This window comes from Sphaerodactylus townsendi, linkage group LG06 (assembly GCF_021028975.2).
Source record: "Sphaerodactylus townsendi isolate TG3544 linkage group LG06, MPM_Stown_v2.3, whole genome shotgun sequence".
NCBI classification, from domain to species: Eukaryota; Metazoa; Chordata; class Lepidosauria; order Squamata; family Sphaerodactylidae; genus Sphaerodactylus; species Sphaerodactylus townsendi.
In genome coordinates this window covers 107,887,670-107,913,871 of record NC_059430.1, presented here as the reverse complement: position 1 = coordinate 107,913,871, position 26,202 = coordinate 107,887,670, and the positions used below count along the sequence as shown (strand labels likewise).

At 42.8% G+C, this 26,202-nt stretch overlaps 1 protein-coding gene across 2 annotated transcripts in view; it reads left to right on the top strand.

Annotated features, from left to right (window-relative positions):
* The window catches only part of SEMA3D (semaphorin 3D), a 174,378-nt gene that overhangs the window by 71,605 nt on the left and 76,571 nt on the right, over nucleotides 1-26,202 (top strand). For both annotated transcript variants that reach the window (XM_048501136.1, XM_048501135.1), the window contains 5 exons: nucleotides 2,022-2,084; nucleotides 2,898-3,017; nucleotides 4,354-4,447; nucleotides 11,684-11,812; nucleotides 17,138-17,280. In XM_048501136.1, coding sequence (XP_048357093.1) covers nucleotides 2,022-2,084; nucleotides 2,898-3,017; nucleotides 4,354-4,447; nucleotides 11,684-11,812; nucleotides 17,138-17,280 — 549 coding nt within the window. The remainder of the gene's footprint in view (nucleotides 1-2,021; nucleotides 2,085-2,897; nucleotides 3,018-4,353; nucleotides 4,448-11,683; nucleotides 11,813-17,137; nucleotides 17,281-26,202) is intronic.

Below are 26,202 nucleotides of genomic sequence, written 5' to 3'. Positions count from 1 at the left end.
AAACCTCTACCCACAGTTATTAAATAAGTACTTATACTTTGAAAAAAATCAGAATATCTTTAATTAGAAGATTTTAATTCATCACATAGGGTAGATCTACTACTAGCTCTAATTGACCTAACACTGGACAGTCCTATCTAACTTTGTTTAGAAGCAAGTTGCATAGTAAGCCTTTCTTTCCAGTTAGCATCCATAGATTTCTAGTCTAGATGTTGCACCCCTTTTAAAAGTTAATAGTTTATTCCCTATATCAGAACCACCTACTAAATGTGTCTCATATGCTTTCTTAGAAATGCCTTTGTTCTTTATTGAGAGAGGGCCTCATGACCAGCTCTTCTAGTATGTTGCTTTAATCAGAAATAAATTAATGGTTCCAGTTTAAAATTATGTTGAATCTGTAATATGCTTTCTTTTAAACATGACCTCAATGGTGGATTCTTCATCTTGGCTAATTGAAAACATATTAATGTACTTATATCAAAACTTCAGGTTTTTTTCCCCCCAGTTACTAAATTAGATACAATCATAGCTTTAAGATCAAAGATACATGCTATAGTAATCATAAAACTAGAAGGAAACGTTGGCCTTTGGATCTTTAATATAGATTTATTCTAAGAAAAATAATCAAAGTCAAAGCCTGGGTGAACTTCCTTAAACCTATACACTTTCTGAGGTACACAGAAAGCCCACATGAATCTATGAGACTTAGGATGTGATGCAGTTCTCATGGGCAGGACCGAGGCTGTATTGTCAGTACTTTTGTTTGAAGATAGAGCAACACTTTAGGAGAATCACAGAGTCGTGAAACGTGTGGTAAACTTTCAGCCCAATCCGGGAGGTGGGGAATGGAATCTTGGAAGTGATGTGGGCTTACACTGACATGGGTGTCCACCCCACCGGCATAATCAGCAAATTCGCCGGCAGAGAGGGCAAGCACACAGGTGGGTGAGTGCTGCACAGCTCTGCAGTGCTCAACTCTGAAAAAGCCTGCCACTCCACAGCTCTGCTGAAGCATGCGGTCATGCTGGCACAGCAGGGGGTAGGGCGGGGGCGTTCAGGCCAGGAACACCCCCCTCTCTGGCTGCTGACTCATACCACAAGAAAGTATGGCATAAGACGTTTTGAGCATTGGGGTTTTCTCAGGCACCTGGGTTTGTTTGTTTGGCCTTTCTGCACCATTTGAAAACCCCTTTAGAGGCAGCATGGCAGTGTGGAAACCATTTACTGGATTGGCCTGCCAGTCTGCATGGCCAATAGGGGAAGAGAAATGCCCAACTCTGGATTGGCCTGCCAGTCTGCATGGCCAGTCTGCATGGCCAATAAGCCTGCCAGTCTGCATGACCAACAGGGGAAGAGAAATGCACAACTCTGTTAAGGCATGACTGGGAATTGTGATCCTAAATATTAACGGGAGTAAGGGGGACCTCAGAATGGGGATACCAATTTTGGTGCATTTGGTTGCTTGTCTTAACCTGCATGTGCCTCAAAGTCTTGAGGGGGAAGAAAAACACACACATCTTAGCCTGTGTAGTGTTCATCTCACAAGTGATCTGAAGGCCCTCAAAACTTTTTTGCTTTCAACTCTGAAAGAGACTCATGGAGCTTTCCCCCTCTCAATCAAAAGGTAAACATGCCCATCTTCTTGCCTTAAACTGACTTTTGAGTCACATATTACAGCCACTGATTTCCCTAAAGGTCACTGGAGGCAGTTCTCAGGGTATATTTTGGAGTCAGATTTGAAACCTGAACCCAGATTATGTGAGTGGTGCATCAGACGTGAGATATGCACGCAAGTATGTTGAGCTATGCTCCTGCTTCAGTTACACCCAAATATTCCTAGGAAAGCTGCAGAAAGGGAGGACTCCTGTGTGTCTGCCACAGTCTCTTCTTGCACACATGGCTGGAGAAGGCCTGGAGGAGTGGTCATAGTTTGGGCTGTTTTGGAGACGAGTGATCCAGTGGGATAAAATAAAGTGATAAAATCTCTGGAATCTAACACAACTCTTGCAAATGCATTACAGATTTTTTGGCCTGCTGCCACAGACAAGGTGGATTTATGTAAGCTTGCTGGAAAGGATGCCCATGTAAGTACAATACACTTTTAAATTTTAAATTAAAATTCATATGTTTGGTATACTTTTTTTGATGCTCCCATCAATTACAATTGAAAGACAACAACTTCCGTAATAGATTCAAGTCAAGTGGCACTTTAGTGACCAACAAAATTCTTGGGGTATGAGCAGTGGTGGGAGTCAAATAATTTAACAACTGGTTCTGGTGGTGGGATTCAAATAATTTATCGACTGGTTGTTTACAAGCACCATTTTAACAACCAGTTCTGCCGAAGTGGTGCAAACCTGCTAAATCCCACCACTGGGTATGAGTGTTCAAGAGTCAAAGTTCCCTTCAACAGAAACCTTTGATTCTTGAAAGCTTACACCTCCCAAATCTTTTTGGTCTCTAAGGTGCTACTGGACTGGAATCTAGGTGATCTACTGCAGACGAGCATAGCTACACTCTAATTTTCATACCGTACACCTTTTGAGGTTATTAAATGTTTTGGGGTTAAAACAAACTCCACGGAGGAAACATTTTATTTCATGCCTCCAAACGTTTTAAAAGGTTTGCACGGAAAGTGCCAACGAGTGGCCAATAACTAATGTGTGACTGTATGTATGTTCACATACACACTATGAAACTTGGAGTTTCCTGCTCAACTGAAACATCTGAAGACCTTCGTGGGAAGCCCAAAGAGGTTTCAGTACTGGTCAATTTCTTTTGGAGGCTGCATATCTCCCTAGATACTGAGTGTTGTATTCGTCTAGGTGCTGAATGTGTTCTGCAAGTATATTTTGCACATTTATATGTGATTATGAATTTCTTCCTTTCTTCAATAGAAAGAATGTGCCAACTTCATCAGAGTCCTTCAGTCTTACAACAGAACCCATGTTTATGTCTGCGGTACGGGAGCTTTCCACCCGGTCTGTGGCTACATAGAACTTGGAACACACAAAGAGGTAATTTAATACATTCCCAATGGTGCATGACCAGGAATTGCTCTGACTTTGCCCAGCATCTATCATTCCTTTGCAAATGCCGTCTACAACCATGTAAAAAATGATCAGACAACCCTCTATACAAACAGCAGGACAATATTATATGCAATGTCAGTAATGTAGAATTCATATTTTTACATTTTGAGTGGGGCATATCTTACATCAGTGAATATCCTTCACTGGGAACAATGTGATTAATACAGCGAATATCCTTCACTGGGAACAATGTGATTAATACTTTATGAAATGATTAATGGTGTAAAGCACTCATTTTAACCCAGATCTTTTAGAAGATCTGTGGGGGTTGAGTGGCCAGAGAGGTGATCCAAGAGTCCTCTGAGCTGCCATGTGCCCTCGCAGGGATGCTGGTTCAGGTGCTTCCTTTCCCTAGCCAGGAAATTGATCATCCTCCAATTGGTGCCCCATCAGAAGAGGACCTGGCCTGGGAATGGAAGGCAATGAGATCTTGGATATGTGGTGGGTAGTGGGTGAGCGGCCATAACTTCACCCCACCCCACTTTTCCTCTCCTAGACTTCTCTATCAGCTCCTTTTGTCACCTTCTCAATTAGCACAGTGTCTGATTACTACAGGAGCTGTAATCCTAAATGGTGTAGGTGACTGTGCCAGGGGACAATGCTCCCCTTCTTTCCCATCCTTGGACCCCTGCACAAAATCAGGTGATTGAGCTTATCATCCTCCCACCCAGTCTGCTGCATCTTGCTGGGCAGGGAGAACAGATGATTCTCTCATTTCTGAAGCTTGCTCTGTTGACTTTGCCTAACTGGAGAAGGAAGCAGGCAAGCAAATAAGGGAACAAGTTCAGATTCGGCATGCTTAGGTGTGCATTGTTCAGTCCTTCTGTAAAACTGTGGGAAATAACAGAGATACCATCTGATCTGTCCTTAGCTATGGACTGCACAGAGGTTGGCAAATTCTCACGCTGCTATCATGTGATTACTGGTGGACCACATGCTGGAAAGACATGGAATCATTCCTGAGCATCTGCACACACTCTTGAGCATCTGCACTACAGTGCAGCTTGCCTGAGATTTTATCTCTGGGCTGACTTCTGAAGTGCAAAATTGTCTTGAATGGAATCTCACCAGTCCAGCCAATTTGCTGATTTGTTTATTAATAAGTCTGTATGTGAAAGGTATAAAACATCTCCGGAACACTGCAAAGCATACCTTAAGACATTATTCAATCCACCTCCATTACATATCTGTACATTTTGTGTCTTATACTGATGTATCTGGGCTGTTCCACCAAACTTCTGACTATCTCCTTTTTAAATAGGATGTGGTATTCAGACTGGATGCTCTCAGCAAGGAGTCTGGAAGACTGAAATGTCCTTATGATCCCCAACAGCCCTTTGCATCTGTCATGGCAGGTGAGATGTCAGTTCTTTTGCAGTATGGAACACTTAATTTAAAAACTTTTAAGATGCATTGTGTAAGAGAATGGGCTACTTTTACGCTTTTCTTTTTCTTAGGCAGAGAATACTCAGATGTTGCACTCAGATCTTAGTACTTTTCTTTAGCTGTTTCACATAAAGGCTGTTTCAGTTTAAAATATACTTTCATACACTCAGTTATCTCCTTCAGGGTAAACCTTTCCTACACTGTCATGAACAAGATCCTAAACCACCCATCCTTTACTCCTCAAGGTTTCACACTGGGCTGGGACAGAGCAAGCTCTGGGGTTTCTCTAAACCCTCTCTTGACTCTGCCAATTATATTAACACACCTTCAGGAACTCTCTGGTCCCATATCTAGGTGTGATCTCTTTAGAGACTGTTCCAAGCCCTTTGTGTGGCCTTAGGATTGTCCCCATGAATTGGTTTCCCTCAGGTCTTTCACCAACACCTGGCCACCTAGCCTCTGATGAAATAAGGATCTTTTCCTCTCAGCTTTTGAGAGATTTCTTTGAGAACTCTGGCACACTGCCGTTCCCACTCTGTCTTTGGCTCTCACTGCCTCTCTTGACTGACTCAATCTGGGTCCCTCAGGCGAGCACACACCCTCTCTGTTCTTCAAGCTAACTACAGCTCAGCCGGCCAATCAGTTGGAGCTCTGATTAACTCATTGAGCTCCTGTTCTGTCTGAACTTCACCTTTTCAATTAACCATTTATTGAGTAATCTTTCACAGCTGCTAATTGGGAAGTCCCTGGTTTGGAATTTTGCTGGGCCCTGACCTCACTCAGTGGTCATTTGCAAACCTCTGTCTTGGCCTCAACTGCCCCAACTAGAATATGGGAGGTACAATGTCAATGTACTATGTATAAAATAAGTATGCACCCAAATTAGAATATAGATTTATAATCTGTGTATCTAATGATCACATGTGGGCTCATCTGCAGTTAGTGACATCTGCTGATTGAGCCCACATGGAGAGAAGAGAAATTTTTCTCCAAACTTGGAGAACTCCCCAAGTTTGCAGAAAAATCTGAAAACTGTAAAATGTTTCATGGGGAGTTGAAATCTCCCCCCTTCCACACCCCCCCAAGAGTTTTCTGTGTATGCAGTGGAAGGAGTGTGTGAAGGATGGTTGGGAATTGCAATGGCCTCAGCAATTGTTATGGCAGTGGAAGGGAAACAGCAGTGGGGGAAGGGTAGTGACTACAAGTGGGGAGAAGCAGTGGAGGGCCCAGTAGGATGTACATTAGTGGGGGAATTGATCAGGAACCACATTGCACCTTGTCAGCATTCAGTGTTAATGTGGGGGGGGGGGATAGCTAGGAACTAGTGTGTGCCTGCCAGCATTGCTGTTGGTGAGGAGGTGTCCAGGTGAGCCACTAAAGAGGTCAGGGGAGCAGCCAGCAGGTTGGCAAAGGTAATGGGATGTGGGGAGGGGGGGGGAGGTGAGCTGCTATTGCAGCAGCAAAGAGGCCAGGTGACTGGGCAAGCCACAACTGCTAATATAGAAAGAGAAAGTGAGAGGGCTGGCGATACAGAAAGAGGGTGGGGACAGAAAGAGAGTGGGGGAGAAAGAAAGGGTGATGGGTGAGTGGGCAAAAAGAGAGGGTGATGGAGAGGCAGAAAAAAGAGGGTGATGGGGTGGGGCAAAAAGAGAGTAAAGGGATTGAGGGTCAGAAAGAGAGAAAGAGGGTGATGGGGTAGAGGGCAGGAGAAAAAGAAAGAGTTATCGCTGGGGGCAAAAAGAGAGGGTGCTAGTGAGGCAGAAAGAGAGAAGGACAATGTGATGGAGTGGGGGCAGAAAGAGAGAGCAAGAGAGATGATAGGGTAGAGGGTCAGAAAGAGAAAAACAGTGATAGGATGGGGGCTGAAAGAGAGAAGGCATGACAGACATGGGGGAGAGAGAGAGAAAGGGGATGGAGGGGAGAAAGAGACACTGTGAGAAGTGGGGATAGAGTGGAAAAATTGAAGGTGGGGGAAATGGAATGGCCACTTAGGCTAGTATTTTGCAGCTTCCCACAGTATTCTGTATTCTGTATAGTAAAAGTGATGTTGGCCAAATCTGAGAATACTTGTTTATAGTGACTGGAGCTGTGAATGGGCAACAGCAGAATATTCAGAACATTTTATTTCTCTCAACCTGGGTTTTTTTTTTAAGTTCTAAAATAGTGATCTTTCCCCCACAACCCATGTTGAAGATGTTTCCTGCCTGCTGAGAGAACAAAAGCAGGCAGGAAATGCTTCATTTTTCCCGCCCAAATCTGTTACTTTCATTCTTGCTGTTTGCACCTGTCATTTTGTGTGCTGCAGTAGATTTTCCGTAAAGGTTCCCCCATGAAGGTTTTCTGTGCTCACAGCTCATCCTTGTGTGATTACTGTGTAAAATGTAGATGAATAAAGTTTGTTTTGCCTAGTGCACATGTCATTTTTCCTTTTTTTGTTTTGAGGGGTGTGTGTGAAGCTGCGATGTCACAATTAAAGAGAAGCTGCAATTTACATATATTAGTGTTGTCGTAGCTTTGCAGACATCCCCCTCAAAACAAAAAAAAACAGAAAATGACATGTGAGTAGGATTGCTAGACAAAACAAACTTTATTTACTTATTTTTTTACACAGAAATTGCATGCGGATGAGCTGCAAGCAGAGGAAACCTCTGTGGGAAACCTTCACCAAATGGCGGAGGAAAGAGAAACTCTGCAGCAGCACACGAAATGGTGGGCGTAACTCTGAAATTGACCAGATTTCTGTCAGTCAGCGGGGGGGGGGGGGGGGGGATCCATTTTGGCTGGCAATGCTTGTCTTCTCCATGCTGAGGTAACACAAAAAAGCCAAAACAAATCTTTTTTCAAAGTCTGCAGGATGTTTTATTTCTTCTGTACAGAAATGACCAGCGTGTTTATAAAAAGAATACAACTAATTTTCAGTTGGCACCTCAATCTCATTTCAGAATGAGATTGAGGGTTTCTAATACTAGACCTGCTCAAGGTCCAACTCTTATATTATTAGAACAACGACTGGGGTTGTCTGTCTGAGTTTATTCTGACTCTCTTGAATGTCCATAGGGCATTTGATAAAGAATTCATGGCAAGATTCTCCTGTTCTTTTTTATTCTGTGAGATAAAGGCAATGATTTATTACTGTGTGTGGTAATTCTTTGAAAAGTCAGGAGGGGAGGGTGTTGCAATGGCTGGATTAATGTGGAAAGTGTCCAAATGCTGAATCTGCTGTTTTATGGTTTGGTTTGTGGGGTCTGGATCTGGATCATTACTAAAAGAGCTCACTAGCTTATGAATGTATAAGCATATGAAGAAGAAGAAGAAGAAGAAGAAGAAGAAGAAGAAGAAGAAGAAGAAGAAGAAGAAGAAGAAGAAGAAGCATATGAAGAAGAAGAACCTCCTTCAGGAGCCAGCGTGGTGTAGTGGTTAAGAGCAGGTGGATTCTAATCTGGAGAACCGGGTTTGATTCCCCACTCCTCCAGCTGAGTGGTAGAGGCTTATCTGGTGAACCAGATGTGTTTCCGCACTCCTACATTCCTGCGGGGTAATCTTGGGCTAGTCACAGTTCTTCAAAACTCTTTCAGTCTCTCTTACCTCCCAAGGTGTCTGTTGTGGGGAGAGGAAGGGAAATGAGCTTGTAAGTCACCTTGAGTCTCCTTACAGGAGAGAAAGGTGGGATATAAATCCAAACTCTTCTTCTTTTTCAGGCCCAGAAGGGTGGAAAGATGTGCAAAATGACGAGTCTTCAGTTAGGACTGTGCAGTCCAGGGTTCAAATCTCTACCCACCATGAAACTCACTTGGTGACCTTGGGCCAGTCATAAGGTTGGGATGGGGGGAAAAATGGGAAGAAGAACTATGAATGTCTCCTGATCTCCTTGAATGATGGGTAGGAAAAATGGAATACAATTTCACCTTCCTCCAGTGACTGGCAGGCAGAACAAAGCCTCTGAATTGGCAGAGTTTGTGGTGTTTGTCCTCATTGTCCTCAGTGGCAAAACAGAACTTTCTGCCTGCCTGTTTTATAGCAGCTCAGACCCTAACACTGCTGCTAGCGGACAGGCCTTCTGATTTCTCCCCATCCCCTTTCCAAATAAACTGCTCCATGACCAGACTGGTTGTGATGTTCAGCAACTTGGGCAGCTGAAATATTTTAATTCCTGCACCCCCATGTCAGTCGCAATCATGTCATCAGGGCTCTGTGTAGATGCATCTATTCTTTGGTATCAATCCGACTCCTGGAAAGAGAGGTTGTGTGGTGCACGTATGCAAGGTCCTTCCACAAGCACAGCTCAATAGTCAGTTTTTTGGACAAGAGTCTGACAGGTGCCAAGAACATGGCAGGAGATGTTCATTGATAAAGCCAAGATGAATGACCCTTAAAAGGGTTCTGAGTGCTGGTTCACACACAGATTTTGAGCTAACGCTGGCTGTTCCAGGAAACAGTTGGGTAGGACTGAACGGAGAAAGAATGTGGTTGAACCTATCTTTTATAAAGGAATGGCAACACAGTGATTCAACATTAAACATTACATGCAAATATTAGTGGGACCCATTTGATAATTTGAAGGCTGCTCTGACTTTATTCAGTATGCCCACACATACCACTCTTTAAGATACTCCACGATTTGATGTTTGTCTCCTTTGCACAGTCTATACTCGCCAAGTAAGAAATAACAGATGTGCAGGAGATCAAAGAACAAGCCAAGTGCCGAAGGATCCTTGTCATCAGAGGCTGAAACCAAGATGGGCTGTTTCTTTTAGTCCTACTGATAGATCAATCACCAAGCAGCAAGCAGACGTTATGTACAGCATTCACTCCTTGTTATGATTATTACCTGTCAAAATGTGCTGCCCCTGAAGAGGAGGCTGACTGTCTGAAAGATACTCTTGAAAGCTACTGCTTTGAACAACTAATCTATGCAAACAAAATAGGTTGGGATATCTGCAATGCAGCATATTGTTTTATTGAAAGAAATACTATAAAGAGATAATTATCCAAATGCAAACTAGACAGTCAGACTTTTAGTCCAGTCACTGCCCCCTTGCTTCCCCTGGCTATATATCCACTACAACTTATTCAAGGATGGGGTATTTTTCCCCAAGTATTTTTTTTTGCAATTTTATCAGTGAAAAAATGGGAACATTTGAGGGAGAAAAAAACCCTCATAATTTTTTCCCTTTAAAATGAATGAAATACTTTAAAAACTTTTTTAATGCTATGCATTCTGAATGGCACAATTCTGCTTTGAGAACTTTCTCAGTTTTCCCAATGAAAAAAATTAGGAAATTTGGGGGAACACTAAAAGAAACCATTTTCCCCCTTTTGGAATAAGTGAAATGAAAGACAATAATATACTCAAAATGTATAGCATGGTTTATTTTTTGTTTGTTTTTAGATTGGCTTAAACATTTTTGGAAATCTCTAGTCTAGATATTCTGTATTTCTCCAACTCCAACTTCACATCACTGGCTGCAGCTGGCAGTAGGGAAATGTTCTTTGTTGTGACAATATATGAGATGGGATGAGTTTCTTTCCAAATGGCCAGATACATTTTAGCTTTTGGTCCATTCACCATGTTTAGTCCTATAACTTGCTAAGAGGCTTGAATTCTGTGTTTATATTTGGCCATCATGAGTCAATTGTTTCCAAGAATAGAGTTGCTATGAATTAAGCCAAGAAATTTAACTGAGATTTGTCAATTCTGGCAAGACCCTGCCCATTATGGGATGGATTTTCATCTTCTGAAAAGAGAAATGGAGTAGTTTTCTGTCAGCTTGTAAAGAAATAGGGGCTTCAATTGGGCACTTCTTTTATTTGATACACCAGATTTCACCTTTTTGCTCCGTTAGAGTCCTCCAAACAAACAAATTCTTAAAAACCCATTTTAAAAACCAACTTTAAAAACAATGCATATATATAAACCATCAATTAAAACATACATGAAGAAGGGTCAATAAAGGAACACCGAAAGAAATAAAAAAAGTGTTCATCCATTGGTAGAAGGCAATGATAGAAGAGGGTAGATGAATCTCCCTGAGGAGCGAATTCCACAGTTTACATGCGTAGATCAAGAAGGCCCTTTCTTGAGTTGTCACCTATCTAGCCTCAGTTTGTGGATACCTATTCAAGATCATCACAATGCAGGCCTTAAGCTTTCTGTGTGTGTGTGTGTGTGTGTGTGTGTGTGTGTGTGTGTGTGTGTGTGTGAGAGAGAGAGAGAGAGAGAGAGAGAGAGAGAGAGAGAGATATTCCCTGCTTGTGAGATTTGCCTAGAGTCAGAGCATTGAGTTAGTTGGATGGGTGGTGGTCTGATCACACAAAGCCATTCTCACAATTTTCTAAATGAAATGTGATTTTCCTTTGAATTTCTTTTTCTGGTAAATTCATATTTACACGAGGTACCAATTTTATCTTTTGTAAAACTGCCTTTTGTATAGCGAAAATCTATTGAAAATGGTAGATTTGTGGCATCTCTCCCCTCTAAGATTAGCAAAAATTAACAAAACAAACTGAAATAGTTGTTGGTTTTGCAGCATATCTAAGCAAGTTTTTTTCCATTTATGGTGGGAATGTACATATGCTTTATCATTTTGGTCACAAATAGTGAAAATTCTATCAGCTGGTTTGGGAAAACAAATTCCATTTACACAGGAATTCCTTTTATTAAATTATTTACCAAACTTTCTCACACAGACCAAAGAATTATGGTTCTTCATATGATTGCTGCTGCAAGATTGATTTTTGTTAAAAATTGGAATCAAAAAGTCATTCCTAGCCTGCATAATTGAATAGAGAAAATAAAATAGATTTATATTTTGGTAAAGTTAACTTTTCATTCGAAAAATAATGACACAAATTAGATAATTTATGGTCAAATACAGTACAGAGAATGGAAAAGGTTATTTTATAGTTTGGATTTAGGTTTCCTTTAGCTGGGGTTGTTTAATAGGTGATTTACAACTATTTGTTATTACGGTGTTCTGTGTTGGTATTTCCAATTGATTTTTACGATGTTTGTATGTGTATTTGCATGAAATTAATTTTTTTTAAATCCCCATCCCCCAGAAATAAATTAATTAAATGTGACTAATGTCAGCATGTAAAGTGGGTCATGTTTTAATGGGTCCTTTGGGATTACTTCTAAAGTAAGAAGATAAATCAGTGTGCCGTAATGCTGATGGCAGGCCTTGATGTTTTCTTTCTACTTTCAGATGACTATCTCTATTCTGGAACGGCATCGGATTTCCTTGGCAAAGATACTGCTTTAACACGTTCTCTGGGCCCCTGGCAAGATCACCATTACATCAGGACTGATAGCTCTGAACATTACTGGCTCAGTGGTAGGAGATGAAGCATGCATTATTTGCAGTGCGTAGAATTGTAGGTGGTACCTTCCTTACAGATCTGCAGCTAGAGTTCCAAGCTTCAACACTCTCTAGTCTTTCAGATGGGTATATGCAATTCCTGGAAAGAAGACTTCTGCATTCACGCCTATCCTGTGTTCATAATAAACTGGCACACATACACAGGGGCATAGATGCCACGGGGACATGTGGGGACAGATGTCCCGGGCACCCACCAATTAATTACCGAGGGGGGGGGGGCGGCGGAAAAATTAGGGTTTGTTAATATTTCTTTGTATTTTTTAGTGGTTTTTAGTTTCTGGCCAGTAGGGGGTGCAATCTTTAACCTAGCTGTACCAAAATTTCAGGCTATGCCAGGAGACGCTCCTGATGGTACCACCCAGGTTTGGGGAAGTTTTGTTCAGGGGGTCCAAAACTATGGACCCCCAAAGGGGGTACACCCATCCCCCATTGTTTCCAATGGGAGCTAATAGTAGATGGGGCTACCCTTTTGAGGGCCTATAACTTTGGAGCTCCTGAACCAGACTTCAGTAAACCTGGGTGGTATCATAGACAGTGTCTTGCTAATACCACCCAGGTTTGGAGAAGTTTGGTTCAGGGGGTCCAAAACTATGGACACCCAAAATGGGTGCCCCTATCCCCCTTTGTTTCCAATGGGAGCTGGGCTACTACTTTGAGGATCCATAACGCTGGACCCCCAGAACCAAACTTTTCCAAACTTGCATATGAATGCACAGTTAGGGGTAATTTCTGGGATTTTTCCTCTACAAATTAGCACTGGTAGTAGGAGCCAATTGTTTTTGTGTGTATGTTCAGATGCAAATTCATAACCTGCAGATACAAGGTCTGTTCCAAAGACCCTCTTAACAATGTTGAATGGATTTGGGTAGGGTTGCCAGGTCCCTCTCAGCAACCAGCAGAAGTATTGTGGTGGCAGGGCTGGGAGTGGCTTCCACACAGTTTTTGGGAGGATGAGTATTAGAGCATCCTCAGCAGGACCTGCCACTTCCACTTCAGTGGAGGTATTGTCATCATTCCAGGCGAGTGTTCCCACTCTGCCGCTGGTCTGCTTCTGTTCACCCACCAGCTGAGGGTCAGCGAGCATCCTGGTTAATTGGCAGGCAATTACTTGGAAGCTGGGAATCCTAGATTTGGTATGTTCATTTACAGCATGCAGATGCACACTAGCAACTGCTGTATCTTCAAAACTGGGGGTCAGAACTGGTAATAATAATACTACGGCAATTGGCTGTGTTTTATGCCTGAAGTGGATATTGTAGTTGTACAACTATTCTGAACCTACTGCATTCAGATGCACCTCCAACTGAAGAAACAGACAGCATTTGCTTTTCGATGAACAGCTTGATATGTCTGATTTGTGCCCACTGTGTCTAAAAAGCAGGGCTATCCAAGGCAGCCTGGCATTTCTGAAAGAATCCAAGATCACTGTAGAAAAATAGGAAATCTGTAGGACTAAAGAGGACAGGTTTCATCTCTCTCTCTCTTTTAATTTTAAAAGTAAAGTGTATTTCAAGAAAAATACAGATAATAAAATTAGTTGCATCATAATATTAATTAACGTAAATGAAATTATACAATTGTGTCTCTATCATAGAGACTGTCAAAATACAATCTTCATAAAAGTCAAGGTGACTTCACCAACAGTCAATTAATATAAGGTATTCAAATCAGTTCTATTTGCCTACTAATTAATTATACAATGATAAAATAATGAAACGTTAGGTTAATTACACATTCTGTTAGGTTACTTACGCTATTAAATTACATCAGTAAATAGTAACCAGTGATTCATCTTAAAAGTCAATTGCTGCTGTTGAATTATCAAAACAATACAACATTGTAAAAGCTTTTAGCAAAACAAGGAAAGGTCGCATATACATATACAAATAATTTAAGAAATCACATTTGTTATTTTATATGTATATGCCACCTTTCTTTTAAGCAGCTTAGGGTCATGTACTAGAGGCATTCTACCCGTCGCAGCATCTCTATAAGGTAGGTTAGAAATAGTAACTGGATCAAGTTGACTTAGCAAGCTCTGTAGGTGACTTGGAGGATTTAAATGCAGGTTTACCTAAATCCATGTCTCTTGGACCCGGTACATTAGTTTTTAGCCACAATTCAAGAATTAAACTTGTTCAAGAATTAAATTTGACAGTTCAAGAATTAAACTTTTTTTTTAATAATTTGTGAATAACTCTGTTAAACTTGAAGATTCAGCAAAACAGTTTATGTGATAACATTTTGCTCTTAGGACATGGTTCAAACCAGCAGTTTTTACTTTCAGTGTACTCTGATATTTTAAAGAATGGCTGATTGTAACATTACTGATAAAGACAACAAAGGCATGCACACAAGATTAAGCAGACCAGTCATTCTTTTGGCAGTGCATGAAAAATGGAACGCACTTAGATCATTGTACAATTAGTATTGAATTACTTGCAAGAATGAATGATATTTTACTTCGGGTAAGTTTTAGATAAATTAAACTCTTCTCTCTGTGAGGGAGGGGTTATGGCCTTCAGGCCTTCTGTGCAGAAAGTTTCAGGTTCTCTGTTACCTCCCATTAAAAACCCAGCTCAGAGGCCTTTGGGGAGACCTCTGGAGAATGCTCTCCCCAGTTAGAGGAGATCATTCAAGTCTAGATGAACCCAGTGAAAATGAAATGGAAAATTACAGGGGAAAAGCAGATACCTGTGACAGTAATAACTAACCTGTGCCAGAGAGAGAGGGAAAAAAAAATTATGTCCCTGCATAATCCTGTTTCTAATTCAGCTTCTGCTGGGAGCAGGCAGTTCTGAATGTCTTTGACTGCCAGGCAGTGACATGAGCGGGTTTTATGGGTATTATCCATTTCAAAATCACCCTTTTTGAGTGTTAAAATGAATTTCTCAAGGGCAAGAAGAGTGGTCAGTTTGAACAGGATAGGGAGCTTCTGTATAAGGTAAAGGCACAACTTTTCTCTTCACAACATGCATTAGTTACTAACGACATGGGTGACACAAACTTGGGTGCATCAAACTTTCAGCTTTCTCCTAAACAAGGGGAGGGAATTGGATCTAAATAGTATGTCTGATAGCTCAATGCATTGTTTCTGCCTGTGGTAGCAAGCCATAATCTTGACAGTTTGGATAGGGTTCTCCAACATGCCAGGACCTTCCCCGCCCCCGTATTACTTCTGGTGTCTGCCAAACTATTCAGAAAGTGGGCAAGGCCATTGTAAAACTGAGTTTATTACTTGGCTGCCCTGTTTCAGATGAAAGGATTTGCCATGGCTGTAATCACAGCCAGTAGAGAATCAGGAGAACTGAGAAGAATCCCCTTTTCAGCCTTCCATTTTTCTAATTGCCTCTCTTTCTGCCTTCATCCACACTGTGCTCTCCTTTGTTTCTCTTTCAGTCAAATTTCTTTCTCCCTCTTTTCCACCATTTGTTTTATTTGTTTTTTTTGCTATTTGTTTGCAAAGTAAGAAAGAAGGCATTGTGTTTGGCTCCGCCTTCTGAGGCAGCCATTTTTGAGTAGTGCTTACCACATCTCACAATTCCAAAGGTGCCCACAAGCTCAAAAAGTTTTGGGACCCCAATTTATAATAGTGGTATCACTGCCTTCCATTCATTCCTGCCATGTCTTCTAAGAAATCTGCTTAATTTTAAAGGAATGAATAGAGTTTGATTCATTGGGTTGGTACGAGTATAACACTCTTTCCTGTTAATCGTGTTTCCATGAAGACCAGGGAACAGGGATCTGTTTTCAGATTTTGAAATATAAACAGATCCCATTTGGCATTAACTTTATCATCGAAGTGGATCGGGGGAGGAATGTACTCAGGGGAAGTGGATGGGGGACACACATCCATACAGTCTCAATGGTTGCTTCAGCACAGCAAACATACAATGTTGTTATAAAGGAACCCATTTTCCTTTTTCCCATTCACATGCAGGCCATGCAGGCAGCAGTTGGAGCCCACAGAAACAATCCAGGTTGCTTTCGTGCCTTCGCATGGAGATGCTTCTTTTAAAAAAAATTTCCTGCAATACGTGCATAGCTGCACAGGCATACAGAAATGAACCCCCGCAGCCATGCCGATAGTCCCACAATACGATCAGCTGCACCTGCATAATTGTGCATGTGCAACATGCAAAAGAAAAAGGGGCTTTCCTGCAACAGTGGGGCAATAGTGAGCACACTGCTGTGGCACATGGATTCTCCATGATTGTAAATGGTGCAGTAGAAGGGAGAGAAATAGCTTTAAAAGGGGCTTGGACAGATTTATGGAGGAGAAGTCGATTTATGGCTACCAATCTTGATCCTCCTTGATCTGAGATTGCAAATGCCTTAGCAGACCAGGTGCTCGGGAGCAGCAGCAGCAGAAGGCCATTGCTTTCACATCCTGCATGTGAGCTCCCAAAGGCACCTGGTGAGCCACTGCGAGTAGCAGAGTGCTGGACTAGATGGACTCTGGTCTGATCCAGCTGGCTTGTTCTTATGTTCTTAAATAAAGAGCCTCCCGCTTGGCCATTCACACAGGAGCTGCTCCAACCCGGGATTTTGCAAAAGGATCACTGGTTTAGCGATTTTCAAAAATCTCAGGTTGACAGAAATAAAACGGGGCAGACTCGTTTTGGGGATGGGACCTACGTAAAACACCAGTGGCCTATCTGCCTAGGGACATGCGTAAGAATTTTGCCCTTGTCCTCCTCGGTACCACTCTTTCTGGAGAGTCACATGGGGGGGGCACAAAATCGGCTCCCCGCACGTGACCAAGGAAGTCCTGCTGTCTCATTATTTTTATGTGCCTCGACCCCATCTGAGCGCCCTCAACCCCACCCTGGACTCCCACCTCTCTTCAGAAGAGACTGCAGGCTGCTGGCTGGGAACCCAGCCAGCAGGGGGAGTCTGGGGGGTGGAGGTGGGCACCCTAGACCTTGCCCATGTCCATGGTGACATGGGCAGGGTTGAGGTCGGTGGGGGTGGAGCCTGGGGGCATCAGGGGTGGAGCTAGGGTGGTGGTGGCAGAGCCTGGGGGGCATCCTGGAGACAATTTGTCTCCGGGCGCCATTTGCCCCTGGTACGCTTCTGTAAAACACACACTCCCTGCAGTGTTTTGTATTGCATCCTACAGCTGTTATATTTGCCCTGTGAGGAATCCACCATTTTTTTTATGTTATACTAGGGCTAAAAGTCAGGAAACACTGCATCCTAACTGTCTAGGAGCTTGGACAGTTTAAACATCATGAAGCATTTGTATTTTTTTTTTTTTGTTATTTTCATCTCTTGTAGGAGCCAAGTTTATTGGTATATTCCCTATCCCGGACACCTATAATCCAGATGATGACAAAATCTATTTCTTTTTCCAAGAAGTTTCTCAAGACAGCAGCACATCTGACAAAGTGATCCTTTCTCGAGTTGGCAGAGTCTGTAAGGTGAGAGATTTTGTTTTGTTTTTTAATTAACGTTCTAATTTGTTTCTTCAACAAATATTAATTGCTGTAGGGAGGAAATAACTTTCCTCCAAGTACTGTCTAGGCTTTCTATAATAATGTCTAGAATTCCCTTAACTGGGTGGTTTGATAAGCAGCTGGTGTTTTGGAATCCACATATTTTCATGGTTGATAATGAAATTAAATAGTAGCCAGTTTAATTGCCAGTCACCGAGTGGTGAATTTGTATCCAGTAACCCAAATAAACTTGCCTTGTCTCTTTCTAGCTGCTTCCTGATGCACATTCAAAACTTACTTTGGTCATAGCTTGCCTGCATTAGTTTACCTGGATAAATGCTTTCTTTCATGTTTTATTTAGCACAGTTCTGAGGCTTATGGAGGACACTTTTCTTGCATTCAACAGCTGGTAGGCTTCTGATGCTCCCGTAATTTCCCATACCATCTCTGTTTTGTTTACTGTGATGGCATTCCAGACAGTTTTTCGGGGGGGGGGGGGTGTTGTTTCTTGAATTGCAGCACATCACATATGAAGCAGTCATTCAAAGGCAGTTTATGTCATAACTTGGTGCTCTCTACTGGTTGAATTTAAAATTTGTAAAATCTCACTGCATGCCCCTAAGCTCCAAAATGTGCCCAGACTAGATCTGTGTATTCCAAACAATGTTTCTGCATTGCATGTTCTGCTTTATGACACTAAAGGCGGGAGGCATACATTGTAAACACAATGTATGTTCTAGAACAGGGGTCTGCAACCTGCGGCTCTCCAGATGTTTGTGGACTACAATTCCAATCAGCCTCGGCCATCATGGCCAATTGGCCGTGCTGGCTGGGGCTGATGGGATTTGTAGTCCATGAACATCTGGAGAGCCGCAGGTTGCAGACCCCTGTTCTAGAACAAAAAAACTGTATTATACAGATGTAACAAAACACAGTACAGAGCTACTTACAGTGAATGGCAGTTGCAGGAAAACAGTATTGCTTGTAGACTGTAAGCTCAGGGGCTCATCTCCACAATTTGGTGAGTTCCGCAGGGCCTCTAAAATTGAGCTGTTCCACCGGGCTTTGCGGGGCGGGGGAGCTGGCTGCGGAATTGCCACCCCGCCTTGACACCTGTTGTACCATCTTGGCTTGTCATTGGTTTGCAGTCCCCTCCCAGGGGTAGGACCGGACGTCATCCACTAAATCATGAGTGGGTTAATGTTTGCTACTGATTGTATTGAGTTTTAGCTGAATTGTTTGTATTTGTTCTTTATTGGTGATTTTATTTGATGTAAACCGCTCTGAGCCCTTCGGGGGTAGAGCGGTCTATTAAATTGAACATATTATTATTATTATTATTATTATTATTATTATTATTATTATTATTATTATTATTATTATTAACAATAATAACAATGACAACAACAATAATAATAAATGTCTGCTCAGCTGACAACAACAGCTTCTACTGTGCAATCTGGGGGGGAGGGAAGGGGGGTAAAGCTGCAGTGGAAGGGACAAAGATAGATACGAAATATATAGGTGAAGCAGTCATAGATGATAGGACACATTATGAGAAGTGTGGACAAGCTGAAGAATAGTTGAAGGGATACTGAGAGATGGACCATCAAATAACTATGAATGGCAAATTAAAGGGTAGAGGCACTGATGAGTCTAGGAAGAAGAGGAATTTGTCAAACACCCATCTACAGTTTGAGAAGCCTAAAAGACAGGCAGCCCCACCCATGAGCCAGGTGCCCAGCCGCTCCCCCCACCCCCCCAGGGTTTACTGGTGGCTTGGGGAGGCTTGCAAAGTGCAACAGCCTCCTTACTGCTGAGAAGTCTCGATGGGCCACAATGGACTTAGGTCCGCTAGCGTAACAGTGGCAAAGGCTGGGACTGAGCCAACTAATGGCAGCTCCCTGGGCCTTGGCCCTGTGCACAGTCCCCCCCCCCCCCCCCGTGGTAATGGGGGGTGCTGGGACATTGTTGCAACACCCAGTTCTGCATTCCAGCACTGGGGTGAGTGGGTGAGGGCAGCTGTATGTCAATGGGATCACCTCTCCACTGGGGTAATTGCCCTGGGAAGGGCAAATCTGCTGCTTCCAGAAGACATAAAGTGAGATTTGGGGGAGAAGAGTTTCTTGCCTAGGTTGCTGTCTGACATCTAGAGCATTTTCATTTTGGTGGGCGTGCAGTTGCAAAGATATGAAATTAAATAAAACTCCCTTAGCACTTGCCCCAGATATAGGTTTTTAAAAGGGTTCTGGGTGTGAGTTGCTCATTCCCAACTGAGAGGCAGCCTGTTACATAAGTTGATATTTTCTTTTCCTTTGGGGTGAGACATTGGTTTCTCAGGGAAAAATGCCTTAAATGCTTGGGATAGATAGAAGTGAAGGGAGGAGGAAGTTAGACAGCTGGGACAAAGCCGTGAAAGATATACACGCGCAAAGTATTTACAGTCCCAATCTGGGCATTTTCCAAATGCTCAGAACAGTCATTTTTTTCTTATCTTTTTAGTATGTGCCAATTATTCTCTGATCTGGGAGACTGTCCAGTCTCCTGTTGGGTAAAAACATGCCAGGATTCTTCAAAGATTTAATGATGGATCTCCTGTCAAATTGTCTGGTTTGGCCCTGACAGGTCAGCCTGCAAGGAACTTTTTTCTTTCCCACCGGAGATTGACACCAGCTGCCCCATGAACCATCTTAGATTTCATGAAACTTCTCAAAACCCATGATATGTCGTTCAGCTCCAGTGGTTGGGGTCTATCTGCCCCTGAGACATTCAGACTTAGAACAATGTCTACTCATTCTAAGCCTCCTCAGTCTAACAGGCTGGGTAATTATTAGCCACTGTGTGGGTGAAATACAGTTTGCTGGTCTGAGAATGAGTGGAGCCTTCCCTTGAGAGAGAACTGAATGGTTCAGCCCATTCACCATTGTGAATGGCATCTGGGACTTCTCCTCATCATGTTCAGGAAACTTTTTTATAAAAAACATTTCTTACTGTGATGAAGAATAGTATTTTTTTTTAAAAAAAGAGAAGTCTGAATGCTGATTTAGAATTACATCACTTTCTGTCTGAATATCACCAAGGGGATAGTATTATAAATGGAGAGGAAGTTCTTTCAGCGTTCACGATCAGGCTGCAGTGCATAATTTGTCATGACAAATAGCATCTTTGATATTGGGCTTGCAAGGAAACAGAACTTATCAGCAGCTTATCTGCGGTAGCTGGCATAACTTTTTCAGCTTGGGGAAAACAAGAATGTTCCCACTCATATCAGATGAAACGCATCTCATGCCTTGGCTCTTGTGCTATGTTCTTTTCCCATGCAGGATTAGGTACTTTGAATGCAAGTCAGAAAAAATTTGCTCAGAAGCAAATGGACATTTTTGGTTTTAAAAAATTGCAAATATATACAGACGTACACAGGCACACACAAATCCCTGCTCCTTTTTCGTCAGTGGAAGCCAAGAACCCAGTCCGGTGCTGGTTCCTTGTATGTGTGTTGTTTGAAATTGACAGCATCACTTGTGTTTCCTGCTCTTGATTCTGATGATACATTCTGAATCGGGGTAGGCAATCTTTTTGGCCCAAGTGCCCCAAAGTGCAGAGAGTCTACAAAGATGCTGGTGTGCCAGCAAACAGAAGAGTGGGGAAGGGGAACACAAGGTTGTGCTTGGCCGGGCTCATTGGGAGCCAGCTGAGTCTCAGCAGCACCATTGATACCTCAGGTTCTCCTTTCAGTTACTTGAAGAGGAAAACTAGCCTGCTACGTCAAGAAAGAGGTGCCAGGCTGTAACACACAATCACGGGGTTGCCTGCCCCAATCTGATTTGATTCTTCTGGTATAGCTTCATAAGGCGATTCCCCACGGTCAATTTATTGCATGATACTCACACAAAAATCACGGTATAAGCAAGAACTCCCCATAGCTTAAGTGCCGAACACGGCTTCATTCTGGTTCTGGCACACGTCCCCTGCCTTATTGTTCGTTTTTTTGGAATCTGCATTGAAGTACACCTTTTTTTCAATCACGAGCTGAAACCGCTGAAACTGTGCGCAGAGTGCGCACAGTCTTTTTTTGTGCCGCGCTGGGCTGTGGCTATGAAGAAACATAAATAGGAAGCAACGGTACAATGATTTTCATAAATTGTTTATGCATGGCTATGCTCGTTCGTTAAAACGAGAATAAGAATAACATGAATTTTCAGTCAGGGATGGAGTAGTGTTCCCGCTCCAACACAATAGCCAATCAGAGGCGGGGAAATTCTGTGTTTTAAAGCTGAACAGCAACTGCAGGAGAATGGGGTTAATGAGCGTGGCTGACTCAGGATTGGAAAATTCTTAGCGATTTGAGGGAGGAGACTAGATAGGCTGGGGTTTGTGGAAAAAAGGGACTTCAATGGGGTATAGTGTTACTCAGTCGACCCTCCAAAATAGTCATTTTCTCTAGAAGAGATTATCTCTGATCAGCTGTAATTCTGACCTCACAGAAAGGTTGACAACCCTAGCCTAGGATGATCTTGTTTTCCTGCATGCCGTTTTCACAATTAAATTGTCAACTTGTTGAACTTGTCTCTGAGCAGCTCAAATGACCCTAGTCTTTATTAGTAAAATTACACTATTGGAAAGCCCCCCCCCCCTCCCCAATCCTCTGTACTGAAGTCTTGGTCAAAATCGGGCCACCTTCAACTGCTTTTTATCATTAAAAATAAAAGAGCGGCCGAGACTTACCGCGGCTGCCATTGCTGGTGGGGAGGGTATAGCCTCCTTCAGGAGCCTCCATCTTCTTTGTGGCCTCGTGAGCTCCAGACAGCTCGTGAGGTTTTCATTCGTCTTCACTGCAAGACCGCGGCAGTCCCGGGGCGCAGGTCAATGACGCTGCGGGCCCTGACATCACTGGGGAGGCGGGGCTGAGCGACTTTCATAAGGCCAGGCCTGGCCTAATGTTTTACACTCTCTTTTGCATGTAAAGGCCTCTTAACCTCATTTTGTATTTTGGGGGGAATGATGGAGACTCTGGTATAATCCTTTGTTTTTATAGTTTCAGGGGATAGACACTTGGCCTGCAGTAGAACAGTTGAATTTGACTCTGGTGGCTCCTTAGAGACCAACTTTGATATATGTTTGGCCACACATCATTGATTCCATTACAGTCCAGGCCAGGTGTGCTTTGGAAAAGTTACCTGGTGAATAGGAACATTCCTAATATATAACTTAGATACCTATTGGAACACCATTTGTTTTTTTGACCTATATAAAACATTCAGGGCTGTAAATACGATTGTATGGATTTATATGAGTTCTGTGTGTGTTATGTGTTGACTTCTGAAGAAGATCCAATGGGATCGAAATGCGTCAGGTCTTTTTGTGCTTCATTCTGGGATATTTTTATATATGATGCTAATAGTTTAGGCTTTGTGGCTATTTGTAATATATTTTGTGATATTTTACATGCTTTTAGATATGGATGTGTATTTTCTATTTAGATTTTTCTGTATAGCTAAAGTACAATTAAAAAAAAGAATATTTAATGCATTTTAATAGGTATCTATTGGACTTCTCAACCTCTTTGGTTCCTAGCTCCTTAGAGACTATCAAGATTTTCTGGGTATAAGCTTTCAATAATCAAAGCTCCCTTCGTCATAAACAAGTAGGAATAAAGATCTCTGAGTCTTTATTTCCTGGTCAGAAGATGGGAGGGGTTTGCAAAGAATGCAGGTAAAGGTGCAAAGGTACACTGCATATTGTAATCATCATTCTTCCCCCAAGCATTTGTCCTCTGCTTAAATCAAGGTGCATGCTTGACAGGTGAGTGGCCCCAGGTTCAATCCCTGACTTCTCCAGGTAGACTGATCAAGTGGCAGGTGAGGTGAAGAACCTCCAGCAGACCTCCTGGTGAGCTGCAGCCAATCTGACAACACTGACCTTGATGAACTAGTGGTCTGATTGAGAATAGACAGCTTTATGTATTCACCCTTCCCATCTTCTGACTGTGATATAAACTCAGAGATCTCCATTCCTACTCAAGTCTGATGAAGAGGGCTTTGATTTTCTTTCCTCTCCAACTGGGCTTGGCTCCCAAGCAAATGAGGCAATCAACATGTTTGGCACTTTCAGCTGTTGTTTAGTTCAGAATATGGCCCCTGTTTAAAATTAATTTCCATCTGGGCTTCTGAATGAATTTGTTCCATTTTCTTTGTCCTCAGGATTGGCTGTGTGATCAAAAGAGGGTATCAGAGGATTCTGACATAAAAGCATAAGAGCACAGCACTCATAGCACAATTACATGCTTGGAGATCTTTAATGGTATCTTGATACCTTTACAGTTCCCTATTCATTTCTTTAAACAATCAAAGGCATTCCGGCATTTTCCTGTGTGTGCCTGTTGAGCACAGCGGAGCATCTTTTCCAAATGGCAGGACTGATCGCTCTGAAATTTCACTCCCTTTTATCCGTTCCTTGAGCTTCATTATAAACTATTTCAGCAAAAGGAGCATACATATTCTCAGTATGGCTTCAGTGCTATTTTAAAAGGGGACACATTTTTTCCCTTAACAGGAGCTGACTCTTTGGTTTTTTTTTAAAGAAAAGCTGACTCTTAAATTTGCACTTCACAGATCATTAACACACTGCGTAGGGGTGTGCTGAAGTATAAGAACAACAATAGCGTTTATGGCTATCGGGACGGTGGGAGAATACATGATTTTATTTCTCTTGGACTGTATGGAGACTTTGAATGTGATCTGTTGCCTAAGATTTAATAGAGTCCATGTTGTGAACATTGTCCAGTGGGTTCACAGCTCTCCTTGAAACATCAGTAGGCCAAATGGTGGCTTTTTGTTGGAATTTAACGTACTGCTCTGGCTGATGATCAAAGGAACGGAAAAAATCCCCCATATATAATGATTGTGTTTTTAATATTAATGCTTTATTGTTAAGTGATTATACGGTACATTAAAACATAAGGAAATTTATCATCAGTTTGAGGAAAAATCATTAACTTTCAGAGAGCATGTTACATTTGCTCAAGTTCATGCTATAAAACTGAACTAATAATGTTGAAACGTGTCTCTCATGCGTGCAGGTTTTTTCACTGATACACAGTGTTGCCAAGGACAGACAGTATCGTGTAGTGGTTAAGAATGTTGTATCAGTTTCTGGGAAAGGTTCAGGTCTCCCCGGGTGCCATGGAAGCTAACTGGTGACTTTAGGCCAGCCACACTCTCTCTGCCTAGCCAGTGTGCTGTAGTGGTTAAGAGCAGGTGGACTCTAATCTGGAGAACCAGGTTGGATTCCCCACTCCTCCTCATGAGCGGCAGACTTTTATCTGATGAAAGATTTGTTTCCCCACTCCTTCATGCCTGCCAGGTGACTTTGGGCTAGTCGCAGTTCTTTGGAACTCTCTCAGCCCCACCTACCTCACAAGGTGTCTGTTGTTGGGAGCAGAAGGGAAAGGAATGTGTAAGCCACCTTGAGTCTCCTTACAAGAGAGAAAGTTGGGGTATAAATCCATACTCTTCAACTTCTTCAACTTCACTGGATAGTTGTGAGGATGAAATGGAGGAGAAGGGACTATAAGCCACTTTGAATTCCTGTTGGGAGAAGTGAGGGGTAACAACGAATTAAACTACCTCCAAACTTTCTGAAGTAATTCATGAACAGAAAGAATTTAGTCCCCTCACTAGTGTCAACATACAACTGTCTTTTCTCAGAGGTTTTTTTAATGGCATGTTCCTTATTGCAGTCAGGAAAGCTGTTGGCCTAGAGCAGGGGTAGGGAACCTGCGGCTCTCCAGATGTTCAGGAACTACAATTCCCATCAGCCTCTGTCAGCGTGGCCAATTGGCCATGCTGGTAGGGGCTGATGGGAATTGTAGTTCCTGAACATCAGGAAAGCTGCAGGTTCCCTACCCCTGGCCTAGAAAATTGCTCAAGCAAGGATCCCAGCCTTGTTGGGTTGAGGCCAATCTCAAAATATTGAGAGATCTCAAGTCAAGTGTCTTCCTTGGGACTGACTTTTGCTGTTGACTGTTTCTTTTCAGTTCCAAAGGAAGACCCATATTTATTTTCTGCTGAGCCAGAGGGAGAAGTATCCCAGCCCCAAAATATAAACAATCTATGACTACAGCCAAGTGTGTGAGTCCACTGTCTGGAATTATTGTAGCACTTTACTAGTGAGTTGGCTGGTAGGGAGAGTTCTGATGCTCCATTGTTTATTTTCTGTTCCACTTATGGCCTTTGAGATTTTATCCCTAGGAATCAGGAATAAGTGGAAACTGGGAAACACATCAATAGGTGCCATGGTGGTCAAGGCATTGTTCTGGGGATCACTGCATTAAAAGCTCACATGGGACCATAAAAAGTATGCTATATTGCATTACACTGCAATCTTAGTCAGTGGTATAACCATTCTGGGGCAAGCCAGGGTTCTTGCCCTGGGGGCTCACTGGCTGCTTCTGCCCCCTCCCTCTGCTACCCCTGCTGCCACCAAAGCAGCAGACAGGCAGGCAGGCAGGCAGGCAGGCAGGCTGGGGCCGTCCACCATGGCTGCCCACTATGGCTAAGAGGGGAGGTTCTGGCCCTCCTATGCTCCTCTGGGTGGTGGCAGCTATGGGGACAGAGAGCCAGGGAGAGGCACCTGTGCGGCCTGCATTTTGTGCCCCCTGTCGCCTTCACCAGAGCAGCAGCCAGGCTGGACCAGTCCACCATAATCACTTGCTGTGGCTTAGAAAAGGAGCCCCAGCCATCCTATGCCTTTAGGGGCAGCAGCTGAGAAGACAGAGGGCCAGAGAGAGGGGAACCTGCGTGTCTTGCATTTGATGCCAGTGGGTGGGATGCTGTGGGTGCTGCCTGGTTTTTCTCTGGGAAAACTGGGATTTCTCCTGGCTTACAAAGAAAAAAAGCGGGGGGGGGG